Genomic DNA, 14,564 nt, shown 5'->3' with positions numbered 1-14,564 from the left:
CAAACTCACATTAAACATCCCGGACTAATATTAATAATCCGTTAACACTCTCAGTATTACTGTTATTATTAGTGTTCATTAACGTTAGACCGTCGTGTTAACGAGCGAGAGACGGATGGAAGCGCTGAAAGAGTTTAATGAAAAACGCGCTGGTGAACAGATCCAAAGCGTCCCCGCGGCACGGCGCTGCTCACTCTGAGCAAACACACGTGGGCGTGAGGGACGGTTCGAGACACGACAAGCGTGAACATGACGTTATGAAGGACTGTATTAAACTGGTGAACTCCGAACTTTCAGATTTGCTTACGTTATTTTACAGAAGTAAATCTCCCTCACACAGCTGCCCAGTGTGGCTCATTTTATGATGACATTCTTTAGCTATAGTCATGTGCAAAACTACCTGCAATAATTATTGGCACCCCACCCTGTTGGAAAGCTCGCTGGAACACTGCATTGTGTATTGGATAACTTTAAATATCGTGATATGATATTTTTATCACATCTCCCACCCTGAGTTCTCAAAATCACATCTGCAGATTTCACCATCAGTGTTTTTATTCTTCAGTTCCATCTCTGAGCTTTGGGAATTTGCGTGTACACTAACTCCTCACCCTGAAAAATTCACACATGAAGTAATCCCATTATTAATTTCAATATCACTATTTACAGCAAGTAAAGAGAAATGTACTCAGTCACTTCCCTTTTTAAGCTGTTTTTATGTCAACAGCTGATTGAAACTTTTTTCTGAAATTATTTTTTTCCTGCTCAACTTACTTCCTAATATCCTTCATTAGTTAAATTAGTCCAACATTCACGTCTAATATTAAACCCTCCTTAATCCCAGTAGGTGACGAGTCTCGCTCATGTCACCAGTCATTTTATCTTTTGTGGGCGTGACCTCTCCATTTCTGTTTCTTTTTTAGAGTAGCGTCATCTCACACTGCGGGGGAATAAATAAAGATAAAAATTAAGTAAATAAAAAAGGAAAATCCAACCTTTAATTGAAATAAATTTATTCAGGGAAAAAAACCCCCACAATTGTTAATAAATAATTATTTCCAACAAAACACACATGTGCCACTATTATTGGCACCCCTGGAAATGATAGTGAACACAATGTACCTGAAGTATGTTTCCATTTAAACTGAACATGTGCGAGTTGATCGGAGTGTGTAGGAACTTTCACACCATAATCCATGACTTTCTGATGAACTGGGGAACAAACATGAGGCGACACAGAGGCCAAATTCCCTCAACATCAACATGGGAAAGATAAGAGACACACAAGCCACATGAGGGAGAAGTGTGTTGACCTCCATAAGTCAGGGAGTGGGGATAAAAAGCAGCTCCTCACCTGAAAATATCCATTTCTACTGTTAGGGCAAAAATAAAAAAGTGGACACCAACTGGAACTGTTCCACACTCACCTGGAAGAGGAGCCGAGTTTATTTTACCCCACGGACAGTGAGGAGGGGAAGAGAGGCAAAACATCCCCAAGGGTCACTGTTGGTGAATTACAAGAAGAAGTCAAACCTTTGGGTTTCCGAGTCTCCAAAACCCCCATCAGACTCCACCTCCATACCAACAGATTATTTAGAAGGTTCCAGAAAAAAGCCTTTTCTGTCAGTTAACCCCAAATGTAAGCACCTCAAGTTCGTGAAACACTACGACAACTTTGACTGGAACCGTGTTCTCTGGTCTGATGGAACACAAATGGAGCTTCTTTTTTTTCCCCACCTCAATAAAACACTCGCAGTGGGTTTGGAGTAAAAAGAAGGACGGCTATAATGAACAGAACCCGATCCAAACTGTAAAACATGATGGAGGTTCTGTGATGTTTTGGAGCTGTTCTTCCAAAGGCCCTGAAACCTTGTTAGGGTCCACAGCATCATGGACTCCATGAAACACCAGGACACTTTAAATCAGAATCTGGCTCCTCTGACAGGAAACTAAAACCGGGTCATCATTGGATCTTCCAGCAGGACAATGAGCCAATGTCCAAATCAACACTAAAATGGTTCGCTGAGAATCACAGAATCGAGCTTCTGCCCTGAACATCTCAGTCCCCTGAGCTGAACCCCAGTGAAAACCTGTGGGCAGAGCTGAAGAGGAGAGAGAGAGCACTAGAGAGGGTGGAGGACGCTGGATGATCTGGAGAGGTTGTGTAGAGAGGAATGGGCTCAGTGCCCCGCTCTGGATCTCCAACCTTATAAAATGTTAGAGGAGAGACACTTTTACTGACAAAGAGAGGGTGTACAGAGTATTAAACACAGGGGGGCCAATACTAGTGGCACATGTGTTTTTGTTGAAAATAATTATTTCTTGATGAGGGATTTGTTTTTCTCTGAACAGATTTATTTCAATTAAAGGTTGGATTTCTGATTCAGTGTGAGATGAAGTGACTTCACCAAAAGGTGGATTTTTCCCCCGAACCCTTACAAACACGCTCAGCAGAAACACCAGCGATCTTCCTTTCAAGCTTTATTTTCCTCCTAAACGTAACACGTTTAATGAGAGCCCATGTATAACAGGAAAAGATTCAACTATAGAGGTTGTTGGTTTTCTGTTATTTTTCAGGAACTAGGAATTAACATTGCGAGCAGGGAACTGGAGAAATGTCGGACCACAAGCGCCGTAGGATCGGAGTGAGGAACCAATCAGGACATCATTTGGATTAGCTGTTTGAGTCTCTTATCAAATTTGCATAGAATTGAGAACACGTCAGTTAAAATGTGACTGAAATTACTGCTTTAGCTCATGAACATAAGCAGAAAACGAACACCCACCTGGTGCTTTATCACCTGCTCAAGTGAGCTCAGGGTTAGAGCTCAAATCATACGATGAGAGAGACGCACTGCTACACTGCCACCAGGAAAACAGATCCTTTAAGATCCTCTGCTCTAATAGCAGCCTGCAACACCAAAACCACTTCAGTGTTCAACACACTGCTACCACCACACACACACACACACACACACACACACACGTGTGATTTCTCTAATTACTGTAATTTCTGCTCTGAGCTATTTTCCTTCCACTGTAGCCAAAACCTCCATCATTTCAGCTCCACAGCAACTCTCAAACAATACACAAGTAAAAAAGACAAAACACAACACCACACTCGTGATAAATTACCTGATATTAACCCAAAGCTGATCCATTACCGTTCCTCACACACGTGCATAGCTATTAAGTGATGCAATAAAATGAGAACACAGTGGATGGACCTGAAGTTGTTCTGAAACCTTTCTGGATTGTTGAACTCGTTTATGAAGCAAAGCAACACAAATACTAAATCATTTTAATTAATAAAGCTCTGAACAGGACGGACCGATTTTGTTTATACAATTCATCTGAAGCCAAACAACACTGAACACACACAGATTTGAGCTCCGTTTCTGCTCTTCGTCTTGACAGGAAGTGAAGCTGTGACACTTGATGATGTCATTCACAAAGAGGAAGAGTGCAGTTCGCTCAGGTTTAGGACACACAGCACTCAGATTAAAGGTCATAGGCAATGGTCGGAGGTGAAATGTAGAATATCAACTTTATTGTCTAGAAGAACGACCCAAAAAGCAAATTCAATCTTCCTGGTGTCTAATTTGCACCTAAAATTGAATAAAACGGTTAAACTATACTGTTTTGCCCAGTTTCCGAAGGTTTGTTTACATCTCACTTATGTGCACTTTCACTGCCAGGGGGGCGTCGTCATGACGTCATTTAAGCCAAACAGACCGGGAGCAGCTCTGTGTTTACCTGCAAACTGAGCACACGTGTACGGACTTTGGTCGTGAGAGGTTGTGTAAAATGTCTGAAAGCGAGAGCGATTTTGAAGTAGGAACTCTCCAAATTGAATATCGAGAGGTGAAATCATATGTATGAACTTATGGCCGTTGCGAAGCAATCGATGAATGCGGCTCACTGGTTTGACCGTGCGGCCTCGGAATCGGGCAGCGACTCGGCCGACTCTGATCGCGGCGACCCCGGACCTCAACAAGACTCGCGCCCAAACGATTTATCCTGGTAGTTATGATAAATTCCTACTTTCGTCGTAATACTAAATAAGAGCCCTTTTGAAGAATAATTAAACCGCCTCCCTAGTGGATATAGGGAACGATTACTGGACAGCGCGCCGGTAGGCCACATTAGCCTGCCATCCACGGCATTATACTATTTATAGCCGACTCTAAGCGAGGAAAAATCCCTTTGTCTCATTTCCACAGTGATTGTACAGGATCCCTCAGGATTCTTGACTTGTCAATTGCAAGCAAAAGTAAAAATGTTTACCTCCAATCTTCTCCTTTTTGCTTGAGCGTTGCTGCTCCGTTTCTTCTTTGACTGCTTGATTTTGTTTCACGCACACAACCCGCTCTCTCTGCCTCCTCTCCTCTTCCGGAAAAAAACAACCCTCTGGCTTCACACGCACAATCCTCTTTCGGAAAAAGCCAACCCACTCGCTCTGCCTCTTCTCTTTCAGAAAAAGCCAATTCTCTCGCTCTGCCTCTTCCGGAAAAAGCCAATCCACTCTCTCTGCCTCTTCTCCTCTCTCGGAAAAAGGTAAAAGCTTCTTCCTGAACCGGTCCCGTTGTTACAGTTCACTGCACAACAATAAGGCATGGGGGTTTCTTTGGAAATTCCTGAACACACGTCTGCACTCAAGCCGAACGGCAATGTAAGTAAACGGAAGTGGACTCAACTCAAGTGGTTTGTTTGGCTTAAATAACATCGCGCGCCAAGTGGTCACGAAAATAGCCGAAAAGAAATTTGCCGCAATCCGCGCCAACTTATTTTAATTATTACTTATTAACAATACTTCTTGGGACCAGAAGAAAATTACAGAGGGTTTTTAAACACAAGTTAAAAATGTGCATAAAATTAAAACCATTGCCTATGAGCTTTAAGGGAATTCCTCTGGCATGCCCCGCCCCTCAACCCCTCTGCTTTTATCCAACACCCATAATAAAGCATTTCCCAAAATAACCAAGAACACATGGTTTGTCTCCCAAAAGGGACTAAAAAAAGGAACTTGGTGAGAAGCTCAGGCCAGACCTCGCTCCAGTCATTATTAGGTTTTAGCCCTGGACAATGCTGCAGGAGAGCCATGGTCATTGCTAATTCATGTTATGAAACCAAGTTGAAGCCCAACACCACTTTTAGACGATCTATAATCTAAAGCAGAGCTCATACTGGAGGAGAGACAGGAAACATTTCACAGAACGGAGATCAGAGAGAGAGAGAGCTCACCTGTTCAGTCGGATATTAATGAATCACCTTGTTTGCTAGTTCAGGACACTGCTCAGGAGGACAGGTTCAGCCGGTTTGCACACAAATGAGCAGGAGATGAGATCAGGTTCAACTGAGCCACAATATCAGCAGCCATACTTCATACCTGAGAGAGACGTCAAATGCCACACACACACACACTCCACAGGTGCACACTCCACGCGCACACAGCGCTATTAACGCACCTACATTTTTAGATTTCCTGTCTTTGAAGAAAAAAACCCACCCCTTCGCCTCCTGCCACGCCCCCTCCCCAGTCCACCCCTTCGCCTCCTGCCACGCCCCCTCCCCAGTCCACCCCTTCGCCTCCTGCCACGCCCCCTCCCCAGTCCACCCCTTCGCCTCCTGCCACGCCCCCTCCCCAGTCCACCCCTTCGCCTCCTGCCGTTATTGTTGGGGGTACAGTACTTATTTGCAGGCTTTAAAAATAAATAAACAAATCTTAAAAATTAATAAAACCGCCCTCTGTATTTCTAACTCCATGTGGGTGTGGACTTTTCTCTTCTCATCCTGCCTTTTACGACCTTTACCTTCTTTACACAAACATGACATTTTCCCTTCTCTGGCCTTTGATTAAAATATTTTTACACCGACATTAAGTTAAATGTTCTACATACATTTCACACAAAATAATCCAGTAGTGAAGATTATTCTCTCACACACTGCTTTAGTTAGCGAGCTTCTGCTTGTGAGAAGAAATGAATAGTGATGAAAACACGTCAGCTGCAATGCATCATGGGTTCCTTTTAGCAGAAAGGGGGCAATACTGTAACATATACAGGTTTAGAAAGACCTTACTAACATCACCTTTAAACTTCACAGAAGGCTTGACAGTGACTTGAATTATTAAATAAATGAGAAATACGTTGAAATATACACCATCTCTATGGTTCCATTCAAAATGTAGACACACCTTTAACCCGGCTGTGTACTGGGTTTGAACCCACATTGTTGCGTGGTGTTGCAGCCTAATGCTGACAGCAGAGAGGGGTTTTTTCTATCTGACCCTGGAAATCCCCGAGGAGTGAAAGCAAAGCACATAATCTAATGCTTTCAGTTCTCCCATTACACTCACATGTAGCCTGCGTTGATCTAACAATAGCCAACATTCTGTGTACACTCGGGTAAATCTAGAACTCTAAAGGGTTCTCGGAGGCTGTGCATAGAAAAAGGTTCTGTTAGAAAGCTAGACGCAGTGCGTTCGGGTCTGAATAGTGAAGTGCTGTAATCTTACAGGACACCAAAAAGGAAAAAACAAAAATATAAATAATATTAGTTTGTTTTGTTCTGTGAGGTTTGACACACTTGAGGAAATGTTTTTAAGATCTCTCTTAATACTGGGACATTTGTATAAATTTAAAAATACTTTTGCAAATCATCACCTCGAGCTTGATGCACTCAGGATAGATTTTGTTATTAAAAACTGAAGAAAAAAAAAAAAAAAGATGCTCCCCTCTGGGCTGATGCATGCAGAGGAAAGCAGGGGGTCATGCTCTCAGGAGGTTTTTTGGGTCAAATAAACAAAATAAACAAAATAAATACATGGGGGGAGGGGTGATAAATATGGCGCGCCTCCGCCCACCACGACTGCGCGCGCGCTCACGCGACTTCCCACGCACGCGCTTGTAAACAATCAGCCACTGGCCTTTAAAACAGACAGACAGACAGACAGGTAGGCAGACAGACAGAGTGCAAAAGCAACATGGCGCCCTGCACAGCCTTCATCATCATCATCATCATCACACAGTGTGCTGAACCCGGGCGCGCTCTCAGCCTGCTCTCCACACAAACGCCCCTTTAAAAGCTTTAAAATGGCAGCCTGCTTATTACCCCGCTGTGGGGGCAAAACACACCCACCCGCCCACCCGGAGGGTAAAAGCTGCAGCCACATCACACAGCCAGCCCGGAAGTCGGATAAACTTTTACAGATTATTTCACACCCTGGTGCCCGAGCAGAGTTCTCCGGGTTCTGGATGTGATGAGGAGAAATTCAGAGCAGCTCCACTTCCTCAAACACAACTTTACTGCTACACTGTTACTAAACACTTCCGCTTTATTCCGTCTTCCGGATTCAAACAGTGTAAAAATGTAACTCTATGGAACCTCAAATCAAAACAACAACAACAACAAGCCCAGCTCAGAGAGAAGCAGCGCGTACACCCCCTCACCCCCCGTGCCATTTCCGCTCAGCACATTACTGTGATTTTAATGTAAAGCTCTCCGGCTCCGGGCTCCATCACAGGCTCCTCTAATGCCGTGGAATAAAATATCGTGTAATATCCAGCGTGCAAAACCTAAAGGTGCGAGAGTCAGGAGCAAAGCGGAAAGAGAAGAAACAACACAAACCCAGAACATACCCATCCATGGCCCAGCAGAACAGGAGGAGACGAGCAGAAACAGCAGTGTGGACATGAGGAGGACGAAAAGGTGCAGAACCGGAGGTGGGTTGTGGGTTCAAGGCTCAGAGCAGCTCCACAGCCGCACAGTCTCACTCCCCTACAGCACAAAGGCACCACTTCCTGCTCCTGACACTGAGCTGAGCACAAATAACACTGGCATGCTCACTACAAAATGGCCTCCTCCTCCTCCTCTCCAAGCTGACACACCTTTTTTTCTGCACGGGTGTTTGGAGGTTTGTGTTTTAGCAGAGATAAATAATAGACATTATAATGCACTGATAATAAAAAATGTATTATTATGAATAATAATAATAATAATAATGGGAGTGTGTGATGCGAGGATTAATCACTTCATGAGGAAGTGTGTGCGTGGGAACTATAGAACACACACACACATTAATTGCTTTAATGAACCGAATGAATCATTTCAATGAACCGGTTCCACAGGGAAAACAATCAACTATCTGTTCAATAATATGTGAAGTCGCTTGTCATTCTGTGTGTGTGTGTGACATTTTAACTTTCATGTTTCAGATAGTTAAAAAAAAAGGTCCCATCTGTGTTCTACTGTGTCACAGGACACAAAGCTGTTTTCTGCTCAGTCTTCAGGAAACATGTGGGAACTTGTTGCACCAGTTAGACCAGAATAACTGCAGTCCTACACACACACACACACACACACCATAATTAAACTATAGACTGGTTGAGATTTTCAGGTCTCAGACTCTTGGCTTCAGTTAAACAGAAACCTTCACTGTCCAGTTCCCTGTTTCTGGGGCAAGTCTAGCCTTTATATTAATACCCAGGAAAGGGTTAAATGTTCCAGAGCTTTTAGAACAATAAGGTACCTACAGCGCCCTCTATCGACACGGGTTATACAATAACATCCAATAAAGGTCTAAAGAGGGGACCAGACACACAGACAGGCAGACGTGGATAATGTTTTCTGTCAGTAGTGAGGTAAATATTAGTTTATACAAACCTTTATCTCTACATTGTGAGATATTCTCCAGTATTCATTTAGACACAATAAAATGGATAAACTCCAGACACAATGGACTATACAGTGTATCAGGCGTTTATGTACACGTGTGTGTGTGTATATATATATATATAAAACTGGTATCAAGATGCATTAGAGCCAGGGAAGTGAAGAAGCGCAACACACTAAAGAAGGCTGGCTCTGGGGCGTCGTGGCTCGGGTGCCATACCATAAATCCGGGGACTTGGGTTCGATTCCGACCAGGGGTCATTTCCTGATCCCGCCCCGTCTCTCTCCTGTTCTATCCAATAAAGGTGGAAAAAGCCCCAAAAAAATATTTTAAAAAAGGCTGGCTCTATCCTGGTGTTTATGGTGAATTTTTTTTTTTTACTATTGAATATGTTGAAGTATTTTTTAATTATTTTGAAGTCTTGCTTGCACACTAATGTTTGTATTGCTGCTTTAATCCTGTAATGCCGATGACTTACTTTCTGGGGTAAATAAAGTGATCTATCTATCTATCTATCTTTGTTTCTTATTTGGTACTAAATATAAATAAGGAGTTCTAAGTAGAAAATGAAAAAGGAGGGTTTTTATCCAGCAGAGGGCGCTAGAGTTACATCACCGAAAATATGGTTGAATGTGAAGTTTGTTGGGTTTAATAAATTGAAACCGTTTTTAAAAATCTTTTGATGAACATTAAAATGGAATTAAATTATATAATTAACGTTTATTCTACTAAGACAAAAAATAAACGATATACAATATCATATCAAAGGGACGTTGTTTTTCTGTACTTCCGGGTTTGGGACCGCTAAGGACGGCTGTGCACCGGAAGTGAAAGTGATGGTAAAAAGTGTGTTAAAGGGCAGGAGGCGGAGTGGCCTGTGTGGAGTGTGAGGGAGCTTTAGTCAGGTTTCAGCTCTGAATTGTGTTAAGTTCTGGTCTGTGAAGGCGCTGTGAGGAGCTGGAAAAGTGCACAATGCTGCAGAACACAGGGTGAGTTGGGCTTTTAGAGAAGCAGCTGAACTGGAGCAGGGTTAAAGGTCACCTCCCTGCTCGCTCGGGGATGTTTATTTACTTCACTGAGACTCGGGGAAGCTGCTGTTCCAGATGTGGGAGCTGAGTCTGGAGATATTAAAATGTCATTGTGTTCAGAGACGATCAGGTTTTCTCTTTAGTTTATTAATAAACTGATTTGGTTAATAAATATAATGCACGTGTTTTAATAAAAAAATATTTCACGTGACCTTTGTTCTAAATTAGTCATCATGCACAGGTGCAGTGGAACTTCTAGACTTTTTTCCACAACGATAAATAATAATAATAATAATAATAATACAAATTTCCTGCAGGATTCTAGCTTTATAAATGTAAACTTTTTTTCCCTCCAGAATTTTCCCTAGAACCCTTAACCCTGAGAGAACCCTCCAGGTACTCCACTGATCCCATGTCCTAACAGTGTGAATGTAAATCTGAATAAAATAATGCATCGTTGTCTTGTCGACATTCTATTATACATTCATTGAAAGTGTTTTAGCTTTTTCTATATGCTGCTGGTATTACTCCATTACTGTACAGGATAGGAACCGCCTGCATAATATTGTCAAGGTGTGTTCTAAGATTATTGTTCTTCCTGCTCGCCACCTGAATGCTGTGTACGAGCAGCAGGCTAGCGGTCTGGCTCGTCGAATTCTTAAGGACTCGACTCATACTTTGTTCCCGGCATTTGAGCAGCTGCCGTCTGGTTGCAGGTTCCGCTGTCCGGCCTGTAAGACCCAGAGGAGGAGAGCAACCTTTGTTCCAAGTGTTATTCTCCTCCTGAACTCTGAGAAGTCTAAGACAGTTACAATAACTTAAGTCTTCTGTACAATACTCTAGTGCAATATCACATGTCCTGATGTGCAATATTGCAATATCACCTTGTCACTTTAACTACAATGTCACTCCAATCATATTGTCATTTTAATTTTATCCACGCTTCATTTTATTTATTTGCCATATTTTATCTGCTGCTTTTTTTTTTTTAAACTTTGTTACTGGCAGCAAGCCTGCCATTGTACCTTGTACATAATATGCTTTTTTTCCCCACCCATTTTTGTGATTTTATTCTTTTCGTGATTTTATTTTCTTGCTCTTATTTTAATGTACCACTCTTTGCCCTTCTAATTGCCCTTCGGGGATAAATACATTTTTGTCTGATCTGATCGTTAGTTCTGTTTGTCACTTCTCTTTTTCTGGTGTTTGTTTGTCCCCCTGACCCATGCGCTGTTCCAGAAAGCTGTCTGGTTGCACTCTGTTCATCACCGGAGCGAGTCGAGGTATCGGCAAAGCCATCGCTCTTAAAGCTGCCCGAGACGGTGCGAACGTGGTGATCGCAGCCAAAACTGCAGAGGCGCACCCTAAACTGCCCGGAACCATCTACACGACTGCTGAGGAAAGTAAGAACTTTCTAATCCAAACTCCATCTCAGTCACGGTGATGTGGGAGAATCTGTCAAAGCAATTTATAAACTTAAACACTTATTTCTGTAACCTAAACCTTTTATCCATCATGGAAAAGATTTGACCGAATGTGGTGAGCTGGCAGAAACTGAGAAAGTGAGACTGTCACTTTTTTTTTTTTTTACTTTACTAGTCCATGTTTTGTTTTTTGCTTTTTTTTAAATAACAAATTAATCAAGTTCTGAGATCAACTGGGAGGGTGTCTACACTGTTTTGCACATGCATCATTTATGACTTTATATTATTCCATCTGTTCAATTCTGCAAATAAATAACTAATGTCCTTTTTAAATATGCAGAATTATTTAATGGAAATGTTTTCATTTACTAAATAAACCATACATGTGTTTTTTTTTTTGCTGTTTTTGTTTTTTTTTGTGTGTGCATGCATGTGCATGCCAACTTTTTGCATACATATTTAAAAGCAAATTATTCATATGTAAGTTCTCTACTTTCAGTCATGCACCATACAGTTCTTCAAAATGTTAAAACTTTCCTAAATTTTGTGGTTAATCGACTGGATGAAGGAACAGAGATGCATCATTTCACCATCAAATTTAATTTCTCTCGTCTTGTCTTCTTCCGCTTATCCAGGGCCGGGTCGCGGAGGCAGCAGTCTGAGCATGGAAGCCCAAACTTCCCTTTCCCCAGACACCTCGGCCAGCTCCTCGGGAAGAACACCGAAGCGTTCCCAGGCCAGCCGAGAGACATAGTCCCTCCAGCATGTCTTGGGTCTTCCCCGGGGCCTTCTCCTGGGGGGACATGCCTGGAACACCTCCCCAGGGAGGCATCCAGGAGGCATCCGAAAGAGATGCCCGAGCCACCTCAGCTGATTCCTCTCGATGTGGAGGAGCAGCGGCTCTACTCCGAGCTCCTCCCGAGTGACTGTGCTTCTCACCCTATCTCTAAGGGAGCGCCCAGCCACCCTGCGAAGGAAACTCATTTCGGCCACTTGTATCCATGATCTTGTTCTTTCGGTCATTGCCCAAAGCTCATGACCATAGGTGAGAGTCGGAACATAGATCGACCGGTAAATCGAGAGCTTCGCCTTTTGGCTCAGCTCCTTCACCACGACGGATCGGTAAAGTGACCGCATCACTGCGGAGGCCGCACCGATCCACCTGTCGATCTCACGCTCTATCCTTCCCTCACTCGTGAACAAGATCCCGAGATACTTAAACTCCTCATCATCTGCAAAAAGCAGAGATGAAATCCTGTGGTTCCCAAACAGGATTCCTTCCGGCCCCTGGCTGCGCCTAGAAATTTTGTCCATAAAGGTTATGAACAGAACCGGTGACAAAGGGCAGCCCTGCCGGAGTCCAACATGCACTGGGAACAGGTCTGACTTACTGCCGGCAATGCGAACCAGACTCCTGCTGCGTTCGTACAGGGACCGGACAGCCCTTAGCAAAGAGCCCCGAACCCCATACTCCCGAAGCACCCCCCACAGAATACCATGAGGGACACGGTCGAATGCCTTCTCCAGATCCACAAAGCACATGTGGACTAGATGGGCAAACCAGGACGAAAACCGCATTGTTCCTCCTGGATCCGAGGTTTGACTATTGGCTGAATTCTCCTCTCCAGTACCCTGGAGTAAACCTTCCCTGGGAGGCTGAGAAGTGTGATTCCCCTATAATTGGAGCACACTCTCCGGTCCCCTTTCTTAAAAAGAGGGACCACCACCCCAGTCTGCCACTCCAGAGGCACTGTCCCCGACCGCCATGCGATGTTGCAGAGGCGTGTCAGCCAAGACAGCCCCACAACATCCAGAGACTTGAGATACTCAGGGCGGATCTCATCCACCCCCGGTGCCTTGCCACCGAGGAGCTTGCTAATCACCTCAGTGACTTCGGCGTGGGTAATGGACAAGTCCACCTCTGAGTCATCAGCCTCCGCTTCCTCAATGGAAGACGTGATGGGATTGAGGAGATCCTCGAAGTATTCCTTTCACCGCCCGACAATGTCCCCAGTCGAGGTCAACAGCTCCCCACCCGCACTATAAACAGTGTTGGCAGAGTACTGCTTCCCCCTCCTGAGGCGCCAGACAGTTTGCCAGAATTTCTTCGAGGCCGACCGATTAGTCCTCTTCCATGGCCTCACTGAACTCCTCCCAGTTCTGAGTTTTTGCCTCTGCAACTGCCTGAGCTGCGGCACGCCTGGCCTGCCAATACCCGTCAGCTGCCTCAGGAGTCCCGGAGGCCAACATGGCCTGATAGGACTCCTTCAGCTTGACGGCGTCCCTTACTTCCGGTGTCCACCACCGGGTTTGGGGATTGCCGCCACGACAGGCACTGGAGACCTTGCAGCCGCAGCTCCGAACAGCCGCATCGACAATGGAGGCAGAGAACATGGTCCACTCAGACTCAATGTCCCCCGCCTCCTTCGGAAGCTAGGAGAAGCTCTCCCGGAGGTGGGAGTTAAAGACCTCCCCGACAGAGCGCTCGGCCAGACGTTCCCACCAGACCCTCACCATACGTTTGGGCCTGCCAGGTCTGTCCGGCTTCCTCCTCCGCCAGCGGATCCAACTCACCACCAGGTGGTGATCGATCAGTTGACAGCTCAGCCCCTCTCTTCACCCGAGTGTCCAAGACATAGGGCCGGAGATCCGATGATTGATTGACTTTGTTGTCGTTTCATCAACCTCCGACCTAAGGTGTCCTGGTGCCACGTGCACTTATGGACACCCCTATGCTTGAACATGGTGTTCGTTATGGACAAACTGTGATTAGCACAGAAGTCCAATAACAAAACACCACTCGGGTTAAGATTGGGGAGGCCGTTCCTCCCAATCATGCCCCTCCAGGTGTCACTGTCGTCGCCCACGTGAGCATTGAAGTCCTGCAGTAGAACAATGGAGTCCCCAGTCTGAGCATCTCTCAGTATCCCTCCCAGGGACTCCAAGAAGGCCGGATACTCTATACTGCTATTCGGCCCGTAGGCACAAACAACAGCAAGAGCCTTCTCCCCGATCTGAAGGCGCAGAGAGGCGACCCTCTCGTTCACTGGGGTAAACTCCAACACATGGTGGCTGAACTGGGGAGCTATAAGCAAGCCCACGCCAGCCTGCCGCCATTCACCATAGGCGACTCCAGAGAAGTGGAGGGTCCAGCCCCTTTCGAGGAGCTGGGTTCCGTAGCCCAAGCTGTGCGTGGAGGTGAGGCTGACTATCTCTAGCCGGTACCTCTCAACCTTACGCACAAGCTCAGGCTCCGCCCCCCCAGCGAAGTGACATTCCATTTCCCAACAGCTAGCCACTGTGTTCGGGGATCAGGTCGTCGAGGCCGCTGCCTTTGACTGCTGCCCAATCCACGCTGCACCAATCCCCTACGGCGACCTCTGTGGGTGGTGAACCCACAGGAGGTTGGGCCCACGTCACTGCTTCGGGCTGAGCCCG

The 14,564-nt window shown here is 45.0% G+C and overlaps 2 protein-coding genes across 5 annotated transcripts in view; one reads left to right on the top strand and one right to left on the bottom strand.

Moving 5' to 3' along the window:
• The window catches only part of ptbp3 (polypyrimidine tract binding protein 3), an 88,907-nt gene extending 81,062 nt beyond the window's left edge, over window positions 1–7,845 (bottom strand). For 2 of the 4 annotated variants that reach the window (XM_060909014.1, XM_060909013.1), the window contains exon 1: window positions 7,641–7,845. Coding sequence is in view for 1 of the 4 variants with exons in the window: in XM_060909013.1 (XP_060764996.1) it covers window positions 7,641–7,695 (55 nt within the window). In the remaining 3 variants the exon portion in view is untranslated. Of the gene's footprint in view, window positions 1–5,244; window positions 5,462–7,640 lie in introns of those variants that run through there. The other 2 variants (XM_060909015.1, XM_060909018.1) reach the window with 2 other exon arrangements.
• A 1,669-nt stretch (window positions 7,846–9,514) lies between these two features.
• Window positions 9,515–14,564, top strand: part of hsdl2 (hydroxysteroid dehydrogenase like 2) — a 15,140-nt gene continuing 10,090 nt past the window's right edge. The window contains exons 1-2 of the mRNA XM_060908481.1: window positions 9,515–9,663; window positions 10,942–11,105. Of these exons, the coding sequence (XP_060764464.1) occupies window positions 9,647–9,663; window positions 10,942–11,105 (181 nt within the window). The 5' untranslated portion in view covers window positions 9,515–9,646. The remainder of the gene's footprint in view (window positions 9,664–10,941; window positions 11,106–14,564) is intronic.

The sequence above is a fragment of the Neoarius graeffei genome, chromosome 25, assembly GCF_027579695.1.
Source record: "Neoarius graeffei isolate fNeoGra1 chromosome 25, fNeoGra1.pri, whole genome shotgun sequence".
NCBI lineage: Eukaryota > Metazoa > Chordata > Actinopteri > Siluriformes > Ariidae > Neoarius > Neoarius graeffei.
The sequence above is the reverse complement of the archived record's forward strand: the minus strand, read 5'-3'. Positions and strand labels throughout refer to the sequence as shown.